The sequence below is a fragment of the Nothobranchius furzeri genome, chromosome 5 (genome assembly GCF_043380555.1).
Source record: "Nothobranchius furzeri strain GRZ-AD chromosome 5, NfurGRZ-RIMD1, whole genome shotgun sequence".
NCBI lineage: Eukaryota > Metazoa > Chordata > Actinopteri > Cyprinodontiformes > Nothobranchiidae > Nothobranchius > Nothobranchius furzeri.
In genome coordinates this window covers 28,683,078-28,706,303 of record NC_091745.1, presented here as the reverse complement: position 1 = coordinate 28,706,303, position 23,226 = coordinate 28,683,078, and the positions used below count along the sequence as shown (strand labels likewise).

General features: G+C 41.6%; 1 protein-coding gene across 1 annotated transcript; it reads left to right on the top strand.

Annotated features, from left to right (window-relative positions):
- Nucleotides 1-1,585: 1,585 nt before the first annotated feature.
- On the top strand, nucleotides 1,586-21,727 carry unm_sa1261 (un-named sa1261). The gene is made up of 4 exons (XM_015941740.3): nucleotides 1,586-1,784; nucleotides 12,443-12,675; nucleotides 16,548-16,750; nucleotides 18,356-21,727. Exons 2-4 carry the CDS (start codon nucleotides 12,510-12,512, stop codon nucleotides 19,163-19,165), a joined length of 1,179 nt encoding a protein of 392 aa, XP_015797226.3. The 5' UTR covers nucleotides 1,586-1,784; nucleotides 12,443-12,509; the 3' UTR covers nucleotides 19,166-21,727.
- The last annotated feature ends 1,499 nt before the right edge of the window (nucleotides 21,728-23,226 follow it).

The window sequence follows — 23,226 nt, the reverse complement described above, 5'->3', positions numbered from 1 at the left end:
CTGATATAACGTGTCAGATTATCAGTTTCTGAAGAAGCTCCAATTGAAACAAGATAACAAACCTGTTTATACTTAAGTCAGGCTTTAGTGTTGCTCAGAGTTTCTCACAAACCAAACGGATCCATGCTTTTGCATCAGCAGAGCTTTCGGTTTCCCCTCAGCCGTCCTTCGTCTCCTCTCAGACTTTTCCTTCGTCTGCAGAATAATAATCTGCTTTGGTGACGCAGCTGATGAGTCAGTGGACCGTGAAAACGGTGGTCTGATTTCATGTTACTGAGGACGTCGCAGGCGAGGCTGTCTGCAGAATAATCAAGTTGATGCAGGTCGATGCTGCTGCCCTTTAATCTCCGGCTTCAGGTCCACAAGGAGAGACCTGTACAGCATCCAGAAATGCATCGACCTGCAGAGACACACAAGTCCCTCGTTTTCTCAAGCATCATTCAGTCCGTCAGCGTTATTAAAGCAGGCAGAAGCATGCAGCCTCCTAAAAACACTCTAACTTTATATTCTCTGGTTTTAGTGTGAAAACTAACTCTGGCTGGAAACACACACACACACACACACATACACACACACACACACACACACACACACACACACACACACACACACACACACACACACACACACACACACACACTGGATTTTAAATCCAATGAAAAACTGGATTTTAGAGGAAAAAGGTGTTTCACTACAGAACGGGTTCTAGTTAGCGTCTGACCTGCTGTCGAGAACCTGAACAGCTTCATTTCAGAGAACAAATAGTTCACATCCTTCAGGACTGATGAGACCGGGCCAGTCTGAGGGGTCATCCTAAAACAGCTCCAGTCTCTCAGAGGTTAAATGTAAATACCTTGTTGTTGTTGTTGTTGTTGTTGAATAAAGGCAGCTGTTATATTATATTAAATGTCCCAGCCACTCAGGTGATGTTGGTACCTTTATACCTGCATGGGTTTCATGTTACAGGGATATTTCAGCAGAACCGGTACTACTCACACGTACGCTACTCTGGTGTTTTTATTTCTTGTGTTTCTTTTTCCTCTCTTCCTCTGTTCTTATGAGGAGTGCTCGGTGACGGATGTGAGGTTTGTAACCTGTGAGGCTTAAACAAAGATCTAAAAAATACTCCGTCCTGAAGGATGTTCTCTTCTTTGGACGGAGTGTTTAGAAAACCCACCTGGGGTTGAACACAATCTAAACCTTTTAATTACGGTTATGTGATCGTCGGGGAATGTGTTAGATCTTATAAAATGTCAGATGTATTAATGGGATTTTAATAAATCAGTTTAAAGCAGTCAAGATAATAGTAAATATAAAACGGTCCTCTATTAGTAGCTTTAATGTCACAATTAGATTTTATATATCACCACTATTCTATTAGTGATCTAAAAAGTAGCTACCATCACTTTTGTTTATGATTTTAAATATTTTATATATATTTATTTGAGTAATTTTTATTTATTTATATTTTTATTTTATTTTATTTTGTGATAAAAAAGACAAATTTCTATGGTCCTCGAAGGCAGCATGGCCTCAGGGAAGCGCACCGCCGCTCTGCGATCTGATTGGATGTTAGAGACACGGTGGGCGGGGCCTCTGGCGGACAATAGAGCCGCTGCTGGGGACTGATGTTCTGTCTGACAGTGACGGTACTCCGCGGTGCAGAGAACCGGGACCAGGTCCAGCCTGAAGCCTGGCATCGTTTCTCATCCGAGCGGAACCGAACTGAACCGGAGCCTGGTTCGGACGGAGTGAGGGACAGCCGCAGCAGGTCGGAGTGAAAGGTCGGTGCTGGTTCTTCTGTCAGACCGGTTCTCTGCTCAGGTTCGGTTGGGTTTTTACATGTCCTGCTTTAAAGGGATTCCTCTGCTGTTAAAGTTCCGAACAACTGAGGTTCTGTAGGTCCAGCCCATCCATGCTGTCCTGGATCAGGCTGTGCGGGTTTAGAGGACCGGCTGGACCCGGAGTCCAGCACAGACCTGCAGGATGAGGCTTTGTGTCTGCGGCTCTGCCCCGGTTCTGGTCTTTGTGCTTCTGCAGACGGACTGGAGGTCCAAACACAGTCAGCACCCGACCAAATTCATGTTGTCATTTCAGTGGATCCATCTGCTGCGTTCATTCATTCACTTGTAATAATGGCTCTAATCCAATCCTTACATGGCAGTTTGACACACACACACACACACACACACACACACACACACACACACACACACACACACACACACACACACACACACACATATATATATATATATATATATATATATATATATATGTATGGGAATTTGATAATAAACTGTTAGTAATAACTGTTTAAAAGCTGAAATGTAGACATTTAAATTCTCTGCAGAAAGTCCAGCATCATTTATTATCATCAGCAATGCTCTTAAAGGAAAGCTGAGTCAAGCACATGAAATCTGACAGTATTTTCATTTGGATAAATAATTCCTATTAAAAGTCATTGATTGGTGAAACCGACTAATCCCTATGGTTTTAGACTTTCAGGTTCTGAAACTAATGAATATTCCCAATCCCGGATTAATATTTAGATCCATTTAGTCAAAATCAGTCAGATATGTGCAGTTAACATTATCTAACCGAAAAGAAGACAAAATATTTTTAAAATACTGGAGAATGTGTCTTTATATTGATAAATAATACTCTGTTTTTTGAATTAATCAGTAAAAAGAAGTGAACAGAGGTTGTGTTTGTCGTTTTGAGTTTGAGACAACAGAAATTTTCACAGTAGAGGTGCACTGACTCTGGTATTGAGGACAGAAATCAGCTTGTGCTACTCTGATCTACCAAATCTGATGCAATTAAGGTGTAATTTGGATTTATTTAAAATAAAGGTGTGTTTAAAGGGCTAAATGAATAAACACACCGTTGTGAAGGCTTGAAAACAGCTAACCGGATCTCAACCAGAGTTAAATCCCAGATATTAAATGTGGTAAAACCTCCAGATGAAGCCAGTCTGACACATGCAGAGGCAGAGCGATGGAGCGGCTCTGTCAGATCTAGATCTATAGTCAGTTAACCGTTTTCATCTGACCATGAAGCAAATGTACAACCTCGATGCAAACCTAGACAATCATGAAGTTTCCACATGGATGTTATTGCTGCTTTGATGTAGCTCAGTGATGGTGAGTTCACAGACTGAGAAAAATAATCAGAGTTTTGAGTTTTAGATTGGCCAGTCACCGATTAGGACTGCCGGTAGTGTGTCATACTTAAATGACTGAGATGTTTTTGTGTTTCATAAAAGATGCTGTCTAGAGATGTTTCAGTTCAGGACTCTTTTGTTTCAGTACAACTCACATTCTGCATTTGTTAGTTTAAATATTCAGTTTTCTAACTTGTTTACCAGGAAATCATCATTTCATCCCTAAAAATACCTGATAGGTGCAGAATGCATGGAGCTTTCAGCCAGGTGAGTGGGCGGGGCTTTCAGTACCACATCTCAGGTTTCAGAAACAACATGGCAGCTCCTGAAAACGGGATTTCATGGTTTCACTTTTAGGTTTTATCTTCATGTTCTTATTCAATTCAATTCATTTCAATTTTATTTATATAGCGCCAAATCACGACAAGAGTTGTCTCAAGACACTTCATATAATAAACATTCCAATTCAGGTCAGTTCATTAAGCCAATCAGAAATAATGTTTCCTATATAAGGAACCCAGCAAATTGCATCAAGTCACTGAACTATACAGCAATCCTCATACCAAGCAAGCATAAAGCAACAGTGGAGAGCAAAACTCCCTTTTAACAGGAAGAAACCTCCAGAGGATCCTGGCTCAGTATAAGCAGCCATCCTCCACGACTCACTGGGGATGGAGAACACAGAGCACACACACACACACACACACACACACACACACACACACACACACACACACACACACACACACACACACACACACACAAACACACACGCGCGCACACACGCACACACACAGACACACACACATGTTCGCATCATCTGTTTTTCCTGGTTTATGAAACGAAAACATTTTGTTAAGTTGATGGAAAGATCTTGGTTGGTTTAAAGACTGATAACTTTGTTGAATGTGTTAATAACTAAGCAGGAGGAGAAACCACCCAGCTAGCTTCTGCTGACTCAGCTTTTACTAAATTTTCTTCTTCGCTGAAATTCCAGACATCTGATTTTACGAGTTTTACCTGCAGCTGCTCCATTAGGTTTAGTTGTGTTGGTCACTGGTCGCCTCAGGAGTTTAGCTGGTTTCATTCTCAGGCCTCTCGCTGTGTTGGCGTTTGTTTCAGCTCCATGAGCTTTCCACGATTATTTGGAAAACTCAGAAACAGTCGTGCATTGTGGTTTTGGCACTTGGTATTTTGTTGGGTAATTTGATGTTTCACAGATTTATTTTTGTTGTTTTAGGATCTCTACGCTTGATGAGCTGCAGAAATGATCTAATTTGTTAATTGATCAATTTAACGAATAATTCCTTGGAAAAAATCATTTACAGTGCAAAGAGTAAAAAAAAGGTTTTTGGAGGGAAATGTCTTTCTGGATTACGCAATAAATAAATGACATTTACCACCACATCCACAAAAACAAATATTGGCTTAAAAATATACAAGCGGCTGAAATGAGAGTGGCCGGGCTCTCCCTTAAGCCGGGTGGACACTGTGCGACTTTTTCACTCGTAGCACTCAGCTTCAGCTCAAACTGTACGACTTCCTCGCAGAGCAGATCTCACGAGTCGTGCGCTCACACTGTACGACCCAGTTCTCGCATGCGACCTGACTGCTCACACTGTACGTCTGGTAGCAACACGTCGGCCCTAAAAATGTGCTAAAAATAGCAGTTTTTACTCAACACGTCAGACTTTTTTGTCTTGTTTTGCCTGTTGTCCTTTGGGAGTGCTGCAGGAGGACACACAGGGATTTATGGGGTTGGATGAGGAAAATGAAATAAAGAAAGTAAATCTGTGTTCTGTGATCAGTTTAATTTGACATGAACACGACAAACACGCTTTCTTGACAACCTTTGTGACTAAAAAAACGTGTAGAAACAAAAACGAACAGCGTGTCTTATTAGGGAAATAGCGAGCGGCGTTGATGCAGGATTGCGCATGCGCCGTGAGCGGTTCTGGTACTTTTTGGGTCGCAGCTGCTCGCAGCGCCGCTTCAACAGTGTGATACCCTCACGAGGGACGAGCGAAATATTAAACACGCCAGAAGTCCGTGCGAGCTCACGACTGCTGATAGGCAGCTGGTCACGTGGTGTTAATCGCCTCTCGTAACCCCCTGTACACTACACGACCGCTCGGCGCAAAACTCGCCCCGATCTTGTGGATTCTCGCACGACTGGAAAATCGGCTCAAAAAAGTGAAAAAGTCGCACAGTGTACGCCCGGCTTTAGAGATAGGGTGAGAAGCTCAGCCATCCGGGAGGGGCTTGCAGTAGACCCGCTGCTCCTCCACATCGACAGGAGCCAGTTGAGGTGGCTCGGGCTTCTGGTCAGGATGCCTCCTGGACGCCTGCATAAATGTTTATTAAAGAGTTAATTTGGTTTGAACGACGCCGTTAGTTCCTCTGTTCTAGCAGGATGTTCATCAAACGGCAGGAATCTGAACCTGTGCTCGCTGGTTTACGTCAGCTGGAAGTAGATCCTAAACACGCAGAATTTAAGTCACCTGAAGAGTTTATAGAAGTGACTCAGCAACAGTAAGATGTGTGTTCAGATGTTATTTTACTCCTTTCCAAAGCCTGAACGAGGTTCTCCGAGGCTGAAGTGTCACTTTATGGATTACAGACAAAGCTGCACAAACATCTGAGCGCTGTCACCCCATGGCTACGCTTCCTTCTGGTTTTTATAGACTAAACCAACCATCTGATCTCGCTGCAGTTTTTACCTTGTTAACAGAAGCTGTCTGGTGCTGCTGTTGGGGAAAAACCCCTCACAGGTACCAAAGACCTTCAGGTTGATCTCCTGTCATCCTAAAGCAGCTCACAGACGCTGATTTGCTGCAGCAAACTTTAAATTCAGAAGGAATATGAAAGCGGAAACCCTAAATGTCAGCTGAAGTCTAATTTTAACCCGATGAGGGCGCACACATCGTCTCTTTCTGGAGCTTTGTTATGGTTCTAACAGGGAGCCAGATGTGGTTTAAGATGGCAGCATCACTGTTTACTGCTGGATGAGGCGTCCATCGCACTTCACAAGTGAATTATCAGCTGTCCATGGTTCAGTCCTGAACACAAAGAGGTGGCTGGTGCAGCATGGAGGAGCCATTACTCAACACGTTAGTCACGTTTCCTCGGATCACATGTGGTCATTTTATCTAACTGACAGCGATCGTGGTTCTGCTGAGTCGGCAGCATTAAAGCACACAGAGTTGCTGCTTCGCCGGGTTCAGGATCAACACTGCGAGGCTTCATTTATGTGAGTTTACACTCAGCAAGGCTGTCATGGAGATGAAAATGGACCCAATAGCAAGAGACTAGGCACAGGATGCAGGTTGGCAGGTTTAAAATGAACATTTTTATTGAATAATGGCAAGTAGAAAGACGGAGGCAGGGATGCAGGATCCTGGAACACGGCTGGACCTCTGGGCAGGGCGCCACAGCTGGGGCATCTGGGTGTAGCGGCATCAGCTCCAATCTGAGGGAGCAGCAGAGGTGTGGAGACGCGTGTCCAACACCTGGAAACACACGGGATGTGTCGGATTGTGTCTTCTCATGTGTGCACACCGCTCTCCAGAGAAACAAAAAATAACAACAAAAATGATGAGCTGCTCACTGCGGGGCTCTTGGTGGTCAGATCCTTCTGTGATGATGTGGAGATTAAAATAAACCCAAATGCAGCTTAGCAGCTTTTAAAAGGACTGTTTTACTGAATAATGGCAGGTGGGATGACATGACAGGAAGATGAGACGAGAAGCACAAACAGAGGGTTTAAAGACATGATGGTAGTCAGGGAAACAGCTGAGTAGGGCATTAAGGGGACGAGGTGTAAGACAGCAGGGCCAGATGCAGCAGATCCTGACAACGACAAGGCACGGCCCGTCTCTTTTTCAGATCTACGATTCAAAGATCGGAATTAAAAACTTTCTTCAGATACGAGGACTGAAACTGGGAAGGAAGCAGCCGAAAACCAAAGAAAAACTCTTTCAGACATCCAGAGTTAGGGTTAGGGTTAGGGTCTGAAGAACTGTTATCCAGAAGTACTTTAGTGGATGAGAGGAATGTCTGGCTGCTGGGAAAGAAAACCAAGTGCTGCGTGATGTGTGACTTTAATAAAGCTCACACAGAACGCTCCGGAGGTCCGTCTACAGCTGATGGAGTTTTAGATTCAAACACTAAAATGTCTAATCCAGTTTCACACATATTCATCTCAAATCTGATCCTAACGTTAGATCTGACCAAAGCAGCGGTCACTTCACCATTCCTCCTCACCTGTAAGAACCAGAGGCTGCAGAGACGGACTCCCTTAAGGAACCGTGAGACTTTAATGCTGCTAAATCTCTGAATCTGTTATTTTTTATAAGGCCCCCGAGGAAAAATCACAACACCAAACTTAGAGGATATAAAGCCTGTAAAGAGAAATGAAGTAACACACACACCACAGGTAGCTTTATCAGGGAGCTGCAGATGCCTTCCCGCTGTTCTGTTTACGGCAGGCAGCGTCACACTGATGAGGCTGACAGCAGGACGGCCTCACAGCCGTGTTAGGACTCCTCCGGGGCACTGTCGTGGTACCGCTACCCTGAGAGGGAGCGCTGGGAGCCGCAGCAAACACAGAATGGCTTTAATTAGGGCTAGCTGGGACTGCTTACCGTCGGGCTCTTTGGTACGAAAGCAGCACGAAAACACGGGAGTTTAAACCAGGAGGTGGTCTGGACCAGGAACACATCATCAGCATGCTGTCATGGTGACAGTACGAGTGCGTTCTTCTACAGCGGACAATTCAAGTAGGACGAGACTAAACTCCACAGTCCAGAATAAACATGGAAATAATATTTTCTGAAAAGCATGTAGAAGGTACGGTATTTCAGGAATGGCCTGAGGAGAAAGACTCCACTGTGCTTCTGTGTGTGTTCATTATGTAGTTATTGAGCAGCGTATAATAAACTCTCTATTACAAATGTTCTGATTCCTAAAACAGCCGTAGTAAAATATCAGGAGAGTGTAGTTTGTGACCCGGCCACATATTAAACTAAAGTGTTTAACCAACCAAAATCCAACAGAAAATGAGCACATGTTCCTTATTGTATGTCTTCAGCAGGTGCGGTCCAGAGCAACAAGCTTCAGAGCTTCAGCACAGCAGGGAGGGAGGAGCTACGTAGCTCCTTACTGAATCAGTTCAAAGTAAAACCATCTCTTGTGAAATGACCCTTAGCTTTCATCTTTAGCCAAGCTGTTTAGTCCACTATTTATGGTTATTATCTTTTACACAAAATACAAACAAGGAGGTGAGATGAATTATTTATTAGATCATTAGGATTAAAGCTTTTTGTTAACGCTTGCTTTGTGTGGACACAAAGACCTCAGCACTACCGCGACACACCCAGAAGAGATCAGCTTTGATGATGAAACCGGATTCGTCTCCATGCAGCTGCAAACCCTTTCATTTACAGTGTTGTGATGTGGCCACCTTGAACTGTGATGAAGACACGAGACTCATGAAAGAGCTTCAATTTAAATTAAAGCACTCAGACGCAGCATCTAAAACAGCTGTGTGTGTGTGTGTGTGTGTGTGTGTGTGTGCGTGTGTGTGTGCGTGCGTGTGTGCGTGCGTGTGTGTGTGTGTGCCTGCGTGTGTGTGCGTGTGTGTGCGTGCGTGTGTGTGTGAGAGCAGGTGCTTATCCTGTTTGCACCTTCTGCTGGCCCGTCTGACCCACTCGGAGCTGTATTGACCTCGTCTGAAGGATGCTGAGTGGACCGCTGATGGACCGCCACTCGGCTCCTCTGGGTTCTGCTGACCATCGTTTTATTTGCTTACTGGACTTTGACGCTCAGCACAATCTGTTTGTGGTCAAAGACATTTCCATCTCGTCCCTTCACCATCAAGCTGACTGTCTGCTGCTATTTGGTTTTAACACCTCCGCATTCAGCTGGAAACAGTTCAGACCTTTGAGATGTCCGTTCTGTCGGACGTGGAAACAAAATCAGTCGCTCCGTTTTTTTAGTGGATTCAAAACAAACACATCACAGAGCACCAGGGAGGGAATGAACCCAGTTCCTTCTGCACACCAGATGCTCACCAAAGGGTTTCCGTTTCTTGAGACTAGTGGATGGGATCCCGTCATCGCTGTGGTATTATTTGCTCACCAGATGGTTCGTCGTGTTAAGCTGGGTTGATACGACAGGACAATCATGCAGACTTTGGACCATTCCCGCCCCTTCCTACGATCTTAAAGAGGCACACAATAACCGTAACATCTCTAAAGGGAATCTTATCAGATAACTGGCTGCCCACAGCAGCAAACAGCTTCAACTCACCTCGCTGCTGAGTTAAAGTAACGCATGCATTTACTTATCAGTTACAGAAGCAGCGTTATGACAAAAGAGGAATGTAATTAGATTACACGTTACTGGAAACTCACTTCACCATCATTTTAAACGCCGTTGTTCCCATCACTGGTCATGAACACTCTGACCTGCTCAGAAGGGCTTTGGGACCGCTCCAATCATTAATCCGGGCTTTCAAACATGTTGGATTGCTTTGGTCTGGTTTTCTGAGACAAATGGGTGTGCTGACTGTTAACGATGATATCCAGCCAATCAGAAAGCAAGGTGACAAGAGCACACTGCATGGTCCCGCTACACCACGTTTCTTGACTTCGAATTCACATTTGATCTCGTGAGATTTCCCGTCTGAGAGGGAAATGTCCGTGAGAGGCTTTACAGGCAAGATTAGTCACAACAGATTATTTACACAAAATGAAAAAAAAAATCAGTACAAATAGCAACAGGGATGTAAATTCCTATAATTTGTTATAATAAATAATAATAATAATAAATTCCTACAGTTTGTTATAAATAATAATAATAATAATAAATTCCTATAGTTTGTTATAATAAATAATAATAATAATAAATTCATACAGTTTGTTATAAATAATAATAATAATAATAAATTCCTATAGTTTGTCATAATAAATAATAATAATAATAAATTCCTAGTTTGTTATAAATAATAATAATAATAATAATAATAATAATAATAATAATAATAAATTCCTATAGTTTGTTATAATAAATAATAATAATAATAAATTCCTACAGTTTGTTATAAATAATAATAATAATAATAATAATAATAATAATAATAAATTCCTATAGTTTGTTATAATAATAATAATAAATTCCTATAGTTAATTATAAATAATAATAATAATAATAATAATAATAATAATAATAATAATAAATTCCTATAGTTTGTTATAAATAATAATAATAATAAATTCCTATAGTTTGTTATAATACATAATAATAATAATAAGTTCCTATAGTTTGTTATAAATAATAATATTAATAATAATAATAATAAATTCATATAGTTTGTTATAATAAATAATAATAATAATAAATTCCTACAGTTTGTTATAAATAATAATAATAATAATAATAATAATACATTCCTATAGTTTGTTACAATAATAATAATAAATTCCTATAGTTTGTTATAATACATAATAATAATAAGTTCCTATAGTTTGTTATAATACATAATAATAATAAATTCCTGTAGTTTGTTATAATACATAATAATAATAATAAATCCCTATAGTTTGTTATAATAAATAATAATAATAAAAATTCCTATAGTTTGTTATAAATATTAATAATAATAATAATAATAAATTCCTATAGTTTGTTATAATAAATAATAATAATAATAAATTCCTATAGTTTGTTATAATAAATAATAACAACAATAAATTCCTATAGTTTGTTATAATAAATAATAATAATAAAAATTCCTATAGTTTGTTATAAATATTAATAATAATAATAATAAATTCCTATAGTTTGTTATAATCAATAATAATAATAATAAATTCCTATAGTTTGTTATAATAAATAATAACAATAATAAATTCCTATAGTTTGTTATAAAAAATAATAACAATAATAGATTCCTATAGTTTGTTATAAATAATAATAATAATAATAAATTCCTATAGTTTGTTATAATAATGGCTCTAAAGTCTACAGTAACACTCCTTCAGGTGATGTTATTTTAGACAGAGTCCTCTCGTCTCCCACCTTCCACACACGCTTAAAGGGACATCCCAGAGCTTGGTTTAGTAATTTGGGATTAAATCTAAAATCTGTGAGAATAAAATGAGTCTCAGCTTTAGCTTTACTCTGCTCTTCCTTCTGAAGCATACTGCCTGTTGCTGTTTGCTTTCATTATTTACACACGCTTCACCCCATCCCCATGCACACTTGTTTTCTGTCCTGCACACACTCTGGACCTGGCCAGCGTCCTGTCTCCTCCGACACCCTCTCGTCCTCGTTAACGAGAGACGGTACGAATCCGCGGTGCCATCGGGGCTGTGAAATCCCTCCAGTCATTCAGAGATGGTTCAGCAGATGAGAGCTGCTTGGCTCGTCCCTGGAGCAGCAGACAGGAGGCAGGAAGTGAGACACATGGGATCAGATTTAGATATTCATTAATAGAAGATGAAAAGCTGAATGTTTTTCTGAGATGGTTGGCTTTGCTTAATTCGTTTTCTTGATTCGTTTTAATCCCCGCGTGTTCTAGCACACCGAGCAGGGCTACCTCACCGCTCAGGAAGCGTTTTTAGTCTGCTTCTGAAAGTAAAATGTGTTTTCCTGTAAAGCAGCAGTGTTCATCATAGTTGTTACTAATTACAGATAAACTTTTTAATATCAGTGTTTTTCAGGTGAGTCTGCTGTCATACAGGTCGATCACAAACAAGTGATTTATAACAAGTTACTGGTGCATCCTCACAAGTCCGCTGGTGCTTTTTGTTTAGTCAAGATGTAACAAACATGTTTTGGTGTTTGTTTACAGTTCTGTTTACTAATCCAGATGCAGGCTGTTTGGACCAACACATTATAGATTTATACTTCAATGTTTCTTTGCTGGTTAAAAACAAGTTTTACGTATTAAATGTGGGTCAGCTGCATCCGTGTCACAGAAACCGTTTTCTTCAAGTATAGAAAATCTTCGACTGTTTCAAGAGTCTCTAGATTCAAATTTTGATCTATTTGTAACTTTTTTATTTTGCTTTTATTCTTTATTCTTGTTCCAACAGCTAAGAAAATCATTTTAAATCATTGTAAGCACGTTTAAACGTGACCTGCCCTGAGTGTTTATTTATTCCTGTAGAGCTGAAGTCGGAGTCTCCGAGCATCAGAGGCTGTGTAACAGAAGAGATGTTGGTGTTCCTCACAGTGAGCTTCCCTTTCCTTCCTGCTCCTCCTTTTCCACAGGAACATTCGTCTCTGGGCCCCACCCCACCCCTCCACTCACCCTGACCCGTCTCAAACCTCCAGCACAATGAGCTCGTCGGCGCACGGCTCCTCCGTGGACATCCTGGAGGAACTCCAGCTGATCGCTGCACAAAACCTGGAAAAGCTGGACATCAACAAATACTACGAAGTGGTCCGTGAGCTGGGAAAGGGAACCTACGGGAAGGTGGACCTGGTCATCCACAAAATCAGAGGTAACAGCTGAGACTTCAGTGTCAGCAGAGAGGGACCTTCACACAGCTCCGGTCAGCCTTTACAAACACAAACATTTCATCAGTTTTGTTAAATAAGACTTCCATTGGGTCCATTAAAAATAAAAAACATGCCTACATCCAGTCTTGGTGCCGATGGAGCTGATTTCTCTGGCTCTTCCTAAGCAGGAGAGAATCTGCTGAGCAGCAGAAGCAGAAAAAGTGATTATGTTCTGCTTTTTAGAGACGTGTGGGGAGGATTTAGCTGCAGCACGTGAGACTCAAGCACAGGGGGGCTGCCAGAGATTTTGGGCCCCATGAAGAAATATCAAGTTGGGCCCCCTGGGGGCTCGTCCATAGCTGGAGCTGGGGTTCCACCCTCCCAGATTCGAAGGGAGAAAAATATAATATATATACTTCATATTAGTGTTTCAGTTTTGCTTAATTATGTAGGTCTACATGCATTCTTACTTATTTACATATCATTTTCACCAGCTGTCTCTCATTAAACAGTGAATTTCCTTCAACAGAATTAGCAATATCACTGCTGGAAAAAGCAGGAAATGCTGAAAGGTGTTAATCTCCTTTTCCCTTTTACTCCCTTAAAATGTGTTTATTTATTCTAAAATTTTATTTGATGATAAAATTCAAATTTGGATATCTAATTAAATTTCCATGTTGTGTCAAAGCTTTACGTAACTTCATTTTCAGCTTGAAATCAAGTATTTCTGTATGACTGACAAAAATTAAGGATTCACTGCTCACAAGGTGACGTCTTTATTAAGTCTCCACGGCTTCAGACACTAAATGAATAAGCACACAGTTCAAACCGGAGTCAGTTAGGGTTACATACAATTTTAAAGTTGGATAACTTTGCATGAATACGTATAAAAGTCTCTAGAAACCCATTTTTCTCAACAACAAAAAAACAGCTAAAAATACATTCAGCCTTGATTGTACACAGCTAGATTTATTATTTACAGTGATGTAATTAATAATGCTCGATAATGATCAATACTAGATTTCATATTTTATTGTGTTCAATGTTATATTAAGTTTATTTACTACAATTATTAATAGCTTTTGTTTCAGTTTTGCTCTCTGGTGAATTATTTGGAAACGACTGATTTTTGGTTTGTGTTCTAAAAGCTGCATAAACATAAATTGCATCTTGTAAAACATTAATTAGTCAAAATAAAGTAGGGACCGCTGAATAAATACATTTCATAAAGACTAAAAGATTGTATGTTTAATGTCTTAAATGAGAAAATTACTGCAAAGTAAAGTACTTGTGATTTTTAAACTTTATTTTTTTTATTCAGCTTTGAAACTTTTTTGGGCCCCTGACAGCCGTGGGCCTTTACGGCGCCCCTGCTCAAGCATAATGGTTTTCACTTCATCTGCGGAGGGAAAACCTAATCTTTGATTCTGAAAAATTTTCTGAAAAATTACTTCAAACTGTTAAAAGAGAGAAGCTTTCTGGAGGCAACAAAAACAGCCATTTACTGTAGCGAGCCCCAGAGTCGCCGTCTGATTCTCTTGTTTCTGGAGCAAAGCTGCATCATTCTGCTGCTTGTTTCTGCTGTGAAGGTCAAAACTGACCTTTTCCAGCTGCAGAAGGATCAGAAGGAGTCACGGAGAAGTTTTGTGTTCCATCATCATCTCTGAGCCATCAGAGGCAATCAGCTTTTCCCCAGAGTCAAAGGAGAAAACAAACTGTAGGAATCAATGGGCCGACAGCGTCGGATCTGCTGGCCTTTGAGTTGTTTTTCTACAAAAGGGCTTTTATTCTGAAAAGCTGCATTTTGATGCCCCGTGTTAGATAACCTGAGATTTTCCTGTTTTGTTGAATCAAAACCAGCCTTGAAAAGTTTCTCTTAATTAATTTAGCAAACTACGGTAGTCATTTTTTAAAATAATGATAAATGACCCGCATGTATAGAGCCTCTCAGAGTAAGACTCCAAAGGGCTTTACACTACAGTATATCATTCACCCATTCACACACTGATGGTAATGAGCTACGATGTAGCCACAGCTGCCCTGGGGCACACTGACAGAGGCGAGGCTGCCGAGCGCGGGCGCCACCGGTCCCTCTGAGCACTTTGCCCTCTTGCCCAAGGACACAACTGCAGAATTCTCTGTCTGGAGCCGGGATCGAACCTGCAACCATGGACGTAATTTTCACTTTAGAAGTGGGGGGGACATGGGGGTGGGGTGGGGTGGGGGTGGGTATCTTTACAGTATGCTCTAATGGGAAACGGGCTTCAACACAAATAGTTGTTTTCTGCTTGGCCCTAGAGCTCAACCAGTGTCAATTTAATATAGCGTAATATTGTTTTTGGATGGTAAAAAGTGCAGGGGTCAAACCTTGACTTTGGACAAAGTGGGTGGGGGTGGGGGTGGGGGGGATGTTCCCCCTCTCCCCCCAATTACGTCCATGCCTGCAACTTTCCGATTACTGGACAACCCGCTCAACCTCCTGAGCTGCTGCTGCCCCACTGAAGCATTTAATTTGTTTGTAACCCTCAGTTTTACATTTATTCAAACAAACTTTCACTTTGCATTTATGGCCTCATTTAAAATGGTCTTGAAGGAATTCTTAACTCTCGCCAGCCAGAGATTTTAGCTATGATCATCTGAATCTGAGTGTGATCGAGTTATAGTTCAAACCTCAGAGAAAACTTTGTTTATTTCAAAGTACCTGCTGAAGAAATACTTTCAAATATCATATTTTACCAAGTTTAGCTTGAAATGATGGTTTAAGTATAAATGTGACAGTTTTTAAATAAATAATTAGCTGAGATGCTAATTCAGGCTGCAGTACAGTAAAGAGGCCTCCTGTAGAAGGTGTGGGAGTCCGTTTGATGGTTGGATGGGAGTCTGTTGGGTTCACGATTAAACAGACCCGATCTGAGAGGGATGTCTTAGAAAGGGAATCTCATTAACCAGCTTTTATTTTGGTAAGCTGCTTCCTTTTTACAGCATTCAGAATTTTCCTGCCAGCTTTATATTTAGTTTAAAACAAAAACATCTCAGTTTTGGCGCGTTTGTTTCCTGGGAGTTTCATTAAAATCTGTAATTGCCCCATTAAACACACACATGCAGGCAAATACACGGACTTAATACGACTGGCTGTGAAAAATGCTCTTTTATAGCAGGTAGTTTAGCTTATTTGTGTGCTTTAATAGATTCAAATCTTCATAACAAACTGGTCTCAGGAGTAACAACATGTACTTGTGTAAAACGCAGCCTCACCTGAATCCTGCCAAGCCTTAAAACGATGCGTTAGTGTGTAATTATTGGAGCCCCCGAAGCGCCTGTCACAGCGGCTGTAAGAAGAACCAAACGCCCATCTTTCCTGGCGAGTGTGAAACCCTGGAACAGCTCTGCAGAGCTGATCAGAGGTAATGGAGCCGTCCCTGATGACCTGTGAGCTGTCAGAGAAGCAAACTAGAGGCAGACGCTGGGCTTCTCCAGATTATCATCCGAGGTTTTTCTCTCATCATCTGAGGAGAGACCAGGAGGATCGATGAGGCTGACTTCCGTCTTTCTGCATCTGTGACTCCGTGTTGATGTTTTTCTGACCTTATTCGTCCTGCTGGAGGACGGCTGTGAATGTCTCCTCACAGCGTTGTCCCCAACATGAGAGCAGACTGGCACATTTCTGTCCAGAGGAGAGGATTTTAAACACTCCTCGTGTGAAACTCCAGCAAATCAACATCAGGATTTATGTCTGCATGGACAATTTTAATTATTCATCAAACGGCTTTAATTGAGTTTCTAGGAAGTAATTAAGCAGTGGTGACATAAATCCCCTAACCCATTAATGGAGTGGGGGAAACCACGTTACGTAACTGTCCTGCCCTTATTTCAGGCACAAAGATGGCGCTGAAGTTCCTGAGGAAGAAGACGACCAAGCTGAAGAGCTTCCTGAGGGAGTACAGCGTCTCGCTCTACCTGTCGCCCTGCCCCTTCATCATCAACATGTACGGCATTGCCTTTGAGACAGACGACTGTTACATCTTTGCCCAGGAGTACGCTCCGGCTGGAGATCTGTTTGACATCATCCCTCCACAGGTCAGGTCTGACTTTTACAGACATGTGAGGAACGTTTATTTGTTTACATCGAATTCTGTTCTTTACAAACAAATGCTATTAGCAGCTAAGTGTAGCTCCTCATCCAGGGGTCGAGTTCAGCAGGAAGTTCTGGCATTCCAGCTGAAATAACCATTCATGTGAAAGTAGACGGCAGAATAAAGGCTCGGCCAATATCACGACATGAACTGTAGGACGCTGTATTATCCCTGTTCACACTGAGTGCTGGACACACGCGGCCCGGTTTCTGTACGGCATTCCTACGGACTGCCATTCCCATCGACTGCAGTTCGCATGCTGAATGTCTCTGGAAATGTACTCCCACCAGACCAAACTAACAGACTTGATTTTCCCGTCATTAATAAAACAAAAGCTGACAAAAATAACGCAACACAAGTTTTACTTTGAAATTACCCAGATGTACCTTGCTGTTCCATAATAAATAATAATAATAATAAATATAATAAATCAAACTCATATAGCGCTTTTTAGGACACTCAAAGACGCTTTCACACACTCTCACATTCACACACTGCTAGTGATGGTAAGCTACTTTGTAGCCACAGCCGCCCTGGGGAGGTCTGACAGAGGCGAGGCTGCCATTTGGCGCCATTGGCCCCTCTGACCACCACCAACACAGGCAAGTTGGCTGAAGTGTCTTGCCCAAGGACACAACAGCAGAATACCCCTGGCGGGAGCTGGAGTTGGGCCCATGACCCTTCGATCATGAGGCAACCTGCTCTACATCCTGAGCTACTGCTGCCCCATGTCTCACTTCCTGTCTGGTTCAGTAATTTCTTTAAGTTCAATCTGCATGCAGCATCCGGAAAAATAGACTCCATGCAGAAGCTTTCAGAGCTCTGCCTCCGTACTTCCTGCACCACAGCCAGTGTAAATGCTCTGATTGGACTCAATGATTGTTGAACGATGCAGAAGCCGTACGGAATCCGGACCACATGCGCTGAACTTGAGGATGGCAGCAACACACTTTGGGCTTCATTCAGGCTAGCCATAACTATTAACTCATTCACTGCCAGTGACGACTAAAATCGTCATTTGCATGTTTTTACTGTGTGGGCGTCGGACGAGCCCCCGCACCGAGAGAACAAACATCTCAGCTCCAAAGCCGATCTTCATCCGCATACGACACACGTCACGTGATCAGGAAGCAGAACATCCATGTGTTAGGAGATCTTTTTGGGCCGCTGCTGTAAAAAAAAGAGAGGCGCGAACCGGAAAAGCTTCTGCCGATCACAATTCAACAACGGAATATGAAAGAACGGATAACGCTCGAAATGCGCAGATTCTTCCTGATGTAAGAGGTGAGTCTCCACTTTGTTTTGGTTGTTTTAGCGTTGACATCATCCTAGTGCGCAATGTTCTGTGACTCTTAAAAAAACAGTAAAAACTGCGAGAAACGCTGGCAGCGACTGGCTTTAGCGATCAGGAAACGGTTGGCAGTGAATGAGTTAATCTGAAGAGAGGCTGTTGAGGACACCAATGAATAACCCTGTAGCCTCTTTTGAACTGTAGTTGTGTCTCAGTCCTGATTTCTGTGTTCCCTGACATCCTTCTGTCTTTCTTCAGGTGGGACTTCCAGAGACGGTGGCAAAGCGCTGTGTCCACCAGGTGGCCATCGCTCTGGACTACCTGCACTGTAAGAAGCTGGTGCACAGAGACATCAAGCCTGAGAATGTCCTGATCTTTGACACTGAGTGCAGAAAGGTCAAGTTGTCAGACTTCGGCATGACTCGGCGTGCTGGATCTCCAGTAAAACGCGTAAGCGGCACTATCCCGTACACGGCGCCCGAGCTGTGTGACACATCGAGGCACGAGGGCTTCTGCGTGGACTACAGCACCGACGTGTGGGCGTTCGGCGTGCTGCTGTTCTGCATGATGACTGGGAACTTCCCCTGGGAGAAGGCCATGCCCAACGACTCCTTCTACGAGGAGTTTGTTTGTTGGCAGCGTCGTCGGACCACCACAGTGCCGTCGCAGTGGCGCCGCTTTACTGATGAGGCTCTCCGGATGTTCCGCCGACTCTTGTCTATCGAGCAGCAGCGTCGCTGCTCAGTCAAACAGGTCTTCAGCTACTTCAACCAGAGCTGGATGTTGGACACAGAGAACGGGAACAGCAGCGGTGGAGCTCTAGTCGGTGGACCGCTGCCTCTGAACATCAGCTCCTCTTCATCTGAGGAGGACGCGTTGGTGGACAGGCTGAAGCAACAGAGCCTATCACCTGCTTGCACTGCAGTGAAGGGCGGGTTTGTGATGGACACCCATTTCTCCTCTGGTAACAGCTCACCAGCCTCTTCTGGTGGCTATGAGCGAGTCAACAGGGACAACAATGAAAGGGGACGCATCCTGGTGACCACGCCCATCGAGATCTGTGTGTAGAGTCGCTCGCTGCTTTGGGGTTCCTACTCGCATGCTGACGCTGACGAGGAAAATGTCTCCGATCAGGAGGAATCAGTGGGAAGTTTGGGAATGGAGGTCAGCGTTTGGAACACTGTTGTAGCTTCACAGCAGATTCACTCGTTTCTGATGACGGATAAATCTGAAGAAACCTGCTGTGTGACAAACCGTAGCCTCCTGTTTGTGGTCTGTAGTTCAGTCACTGACAAACTACGCACAAACTACACATAACTACACAAGACCACACACAAAAATATACACAAACTACTCAAAAGTACACAAACAACACACAAAAATATACACGAACTACACAAAAATACACACAAAAACATACACAAACTACCCAAAACTACACACAAAATATACACAGACTACCCAAAACTACACACAAAAATATACATGAACTACAGAAAACTACACAAAATATACACAAACTACAAAAAACTACACACAAGATTTACATGAACTACAAAAAAAACTACACACAATATACACAAACTACACAAAACTAAACACAAAAATATACACAAACTACTAAAACTACACACAAAAATATACACAAACTACACAAAACTACACACAAAAATATACACAAAATACACAAAACTACACACAAAATATACACAGACTACCCAAAACTACACACAAAAATATACATGAACTACAGAAAACTACACAAAAATATACACAAACTACAAAAAACTACACACAAAATTTATATGAACTACAAAAAACTACACAAAATATACACAAACTACACAAAACTACACACAAAAATGTACACAAACTACTAAAACTACACAAAAATATACACAAACCACACAAAACTACACACAAAAAAATACACAAATTGAAAAAACTACACACAAAACTATACACGAACTACACAAAACTATGCACAAAAATATACACACACTTAAAAAAATTACACACAAAAAATACACAAACTAAAAAACTACGCACAAAAATATACACAAACTACAAAAACTACACACAAAAATATACACAAACTACACAAAACTACACACAAAATTATACACAAACTACAAAAACTACACACAAAAATATACACAAACTACACACAAAAAATACACAAATTACAAAAACTACACACAAAACTATACACGAACTACACAAAACTATGCACAAAAATATACACACACTTAAAAAAACTACACGCAAAAAATACACAAACTAAAAAACTACGCACAAAAATATACACAAACTACAAAAACTACACACAAAAATATACACAAACTACACAAAATTACACACACAATTATACACAAACTACACAAAACTACACACAAAAAATACACAAATTACAAAAACTACACACAAAACTATACACGAACTACACAAATTTATGCACAAAAATATACACAAACTACACCAAACTACACACAAAAGTATACACAATCTACAAAAACTACACACAAAAATATACACAAACTACACAAAACTACACACAAAAAATACACAAATTACAAAAACTACACACAAAAATATACACAAACTACACAACACTACACACAAAAATATACATGAACTAGTCAAAAGTACACAATTTAAACAAAAATACACAAACTACACACAAAAAATACTCAAAACAACACATGTACTGCACAAAGTATGCACAAAAACTATGTAAAACTACACGTAAACAACACAAAATTACACAACAACTACACACAAACACTTAAGAAAACAGGAAGAGAACAACATCAGAGCAATACACTCAGAATGACTTGGACTGAACAAATGGACCAACCTGTGTCTAAAGCGACTTGTGTTTTATTGTATGATTCATGTTTCTGTACTGTGTCTTTATTTAACTCATTCTTGTTGTTTTTTGTTATTTATGATGCATTTTGTCTGATTTTATTTGACCTGAATGGGAACAGGAACATGTCGCTGTAGAGAATCATGTCTTGTTAGTCTCCACCAGGCTGCTGTTGTTGTTCAGAATAAACTACATGTGATCCGTTTGTGATGTCTAACGTCAGGACAAAACTGGTCCGTTAGTCCCGTTAACTGGACCTTCGCACCAACACACCTGAACATTTTTATAACTTTCGCAAATGAAACGAGATTTAACCAAACGGCTCTCTGGTTATCTTCGTGGTAAATCTGCTAAAGCACACCGAGAAAAAAGCAGGATTCGTACTTCTGTTTGCATGCTGACAGAGATCCAGCACAAGTGTGTGTGTGTGTGTGTGTGTGTGTGTGTGTGTGTGTGTGTGTGTGTGTGCGTGCGTGCGTGCGTGTGTGTGTGTGTGTGTGTGTGTGTGTGTGTGTGTGTGTGTGTGTGTGTGTGTGTGTGTGCGTGCGTGTGTGACACCAGATTGGATCTTTAATTAGGAGCAGAACCAGCTGATCTTTTCTTTGCTGTTTTTATCTGAGGTCACAGCTGGATGAATGTAGAGAACAAATCTTTGTGATGAGCGGAGCAAAACGCTTCAGGGATCTTTTTGTGTTAAATGCATGATGTGACTTAACTGTTGTAAAGATCTCTCCGATTAAAACTTGAGAAATAAACATTGACTCTTGTCTCAGTTTTTATTTGATTAAAGGTTGAGGACAAAGAGGTTTTTATTCTGTACAAAGGACAGAGCTGGGTGCCTGAGCAGCTGTTTGACTGCAGAATAGAAACCATAATAAAGGTTAGAAAACAACTCTTTCACAGCTGCTGCTGCTTCACCACTACACGCATAAACCCATTTAACCCTGACCAGGCAAAAATAACAGGCACGTAGGTATGACTGAAGACTGAGCTTCTGATCTGGTGAAGATTTTCACGGGGAGGGGGGGTGTTCATATAGGAGACACCCATAGTAATATTTGAGAAGTGAAACAAAGTTTATAGACCCGTTGCAGCATGACATCACATGACGAGCAGTGTCATGGCGATCGTTCAGGGTTAACCTACAAAACGTAGAAGAGATCCTGTTCCTTCTTCGGTTTAGCTGTGAGAAGCCCAGATGGCCGGTTCTGAAAACCCTTTCCCTCACTCGTAAACCTAACCCTGACCCACGATCAGCAAAAATACACACCCAAAGAATAAGATGAGCTTACATCATCTGAATATACTGAATGACCAGTTATTCCATTGGTGGATCTTTCATTGCCAGATGATACAAGCATAGATGACACTGCTGGGATTCATCGAGCTCTAAGTGTAAAAGAGATATACTCCTGAAAGTTTTTGTCCTTCAGGACTGAAAGGCAAACAGCTAATGTAAGCAAGGTGTGGGTCAACACAGGGGCGGCGTTAGGCCCGGCTACTTGGACTGAAGCCCCGGATCTTTCATGATAAGCCCGGATCTAAATCGCGGAAGTAACATGCAGTACCAAAGTCCAACAGAGAGGGCGCAGCTGACAGTAGTTTGTATACAGCCTGCCTGAGCCTCCACCACTGAAGAAGAAGCCCTTCAGCAGCCGGCTTCTTCTACAGTCTCTGCCTGAAACGCATGAGTGAAGATGGACATAAGGACGTTTTTTAGACAAAAAGTACAACGACAGAACCCCAGCTTTGATGAGACTGGTGTTGACTCAGGTTTGTGAGTCTTATTTGAAAATATTTGTTGTGCTGCTGGTTTGCCTAAAGTTAGCTTACTATCAGGTAAAGTTGATGGAGAAAGAAAGGGAATATTTACTATCATCTCACACTAAACACTAACAGGAACAATACTCTGCCCTGAATATGCTTAATATGTAGCTTCAGATTAAAAATTATGTGGTACAAGACAAATATATATGATGTTGACTAGTGCGTGTCACGTGTGCGCACGTGTGTTAAGCCCCGGATCTTCTTCAGTCCTAAATCCACCCCTGGGTCAACAGGCAATTACTCAGAGCCCCCGGGCCATGAGGGGGCCTCTGAGGGCTGTCCGCTTCCGGTCGGCAACAAGATGGCGCCTGTGCTTGGCTTAGCCGCAGTCACCGGCCACTTTTTCAAACTTTTCTCCACTAACCTCCTCTTTTCCACCTTGCTCCAGTCTGCGATCATCTTCAGTAGTGTCCCTGCTACCATCTCCTATGTT

Excerpts from the sequence above, each read along its gene's own strand:
- unm_sa1261 (XM_015941740.3), top strand. The coding sequence starts at position 12,510 with ATGAGCTCGTCGGCGCACGGCTCCTCCGTGGACATCCTGGAGGAACTC. Across the intron at positions 12,676-16,547 it reads GGTCATCCACAAAATCAGAG|GCACAAAGATGGCGCTGAAG; the intron begins GTAACAGCTGAG and ends CCCTTATTTCAG. Across the intron at positions 16,751-18,355 it reads TTGACATCATCCCTCCACAG|GTGGGACTTCCAGAGACGGT; the intron begins GTCAGGTCTGAC and ends GTCTTTCTTCAG.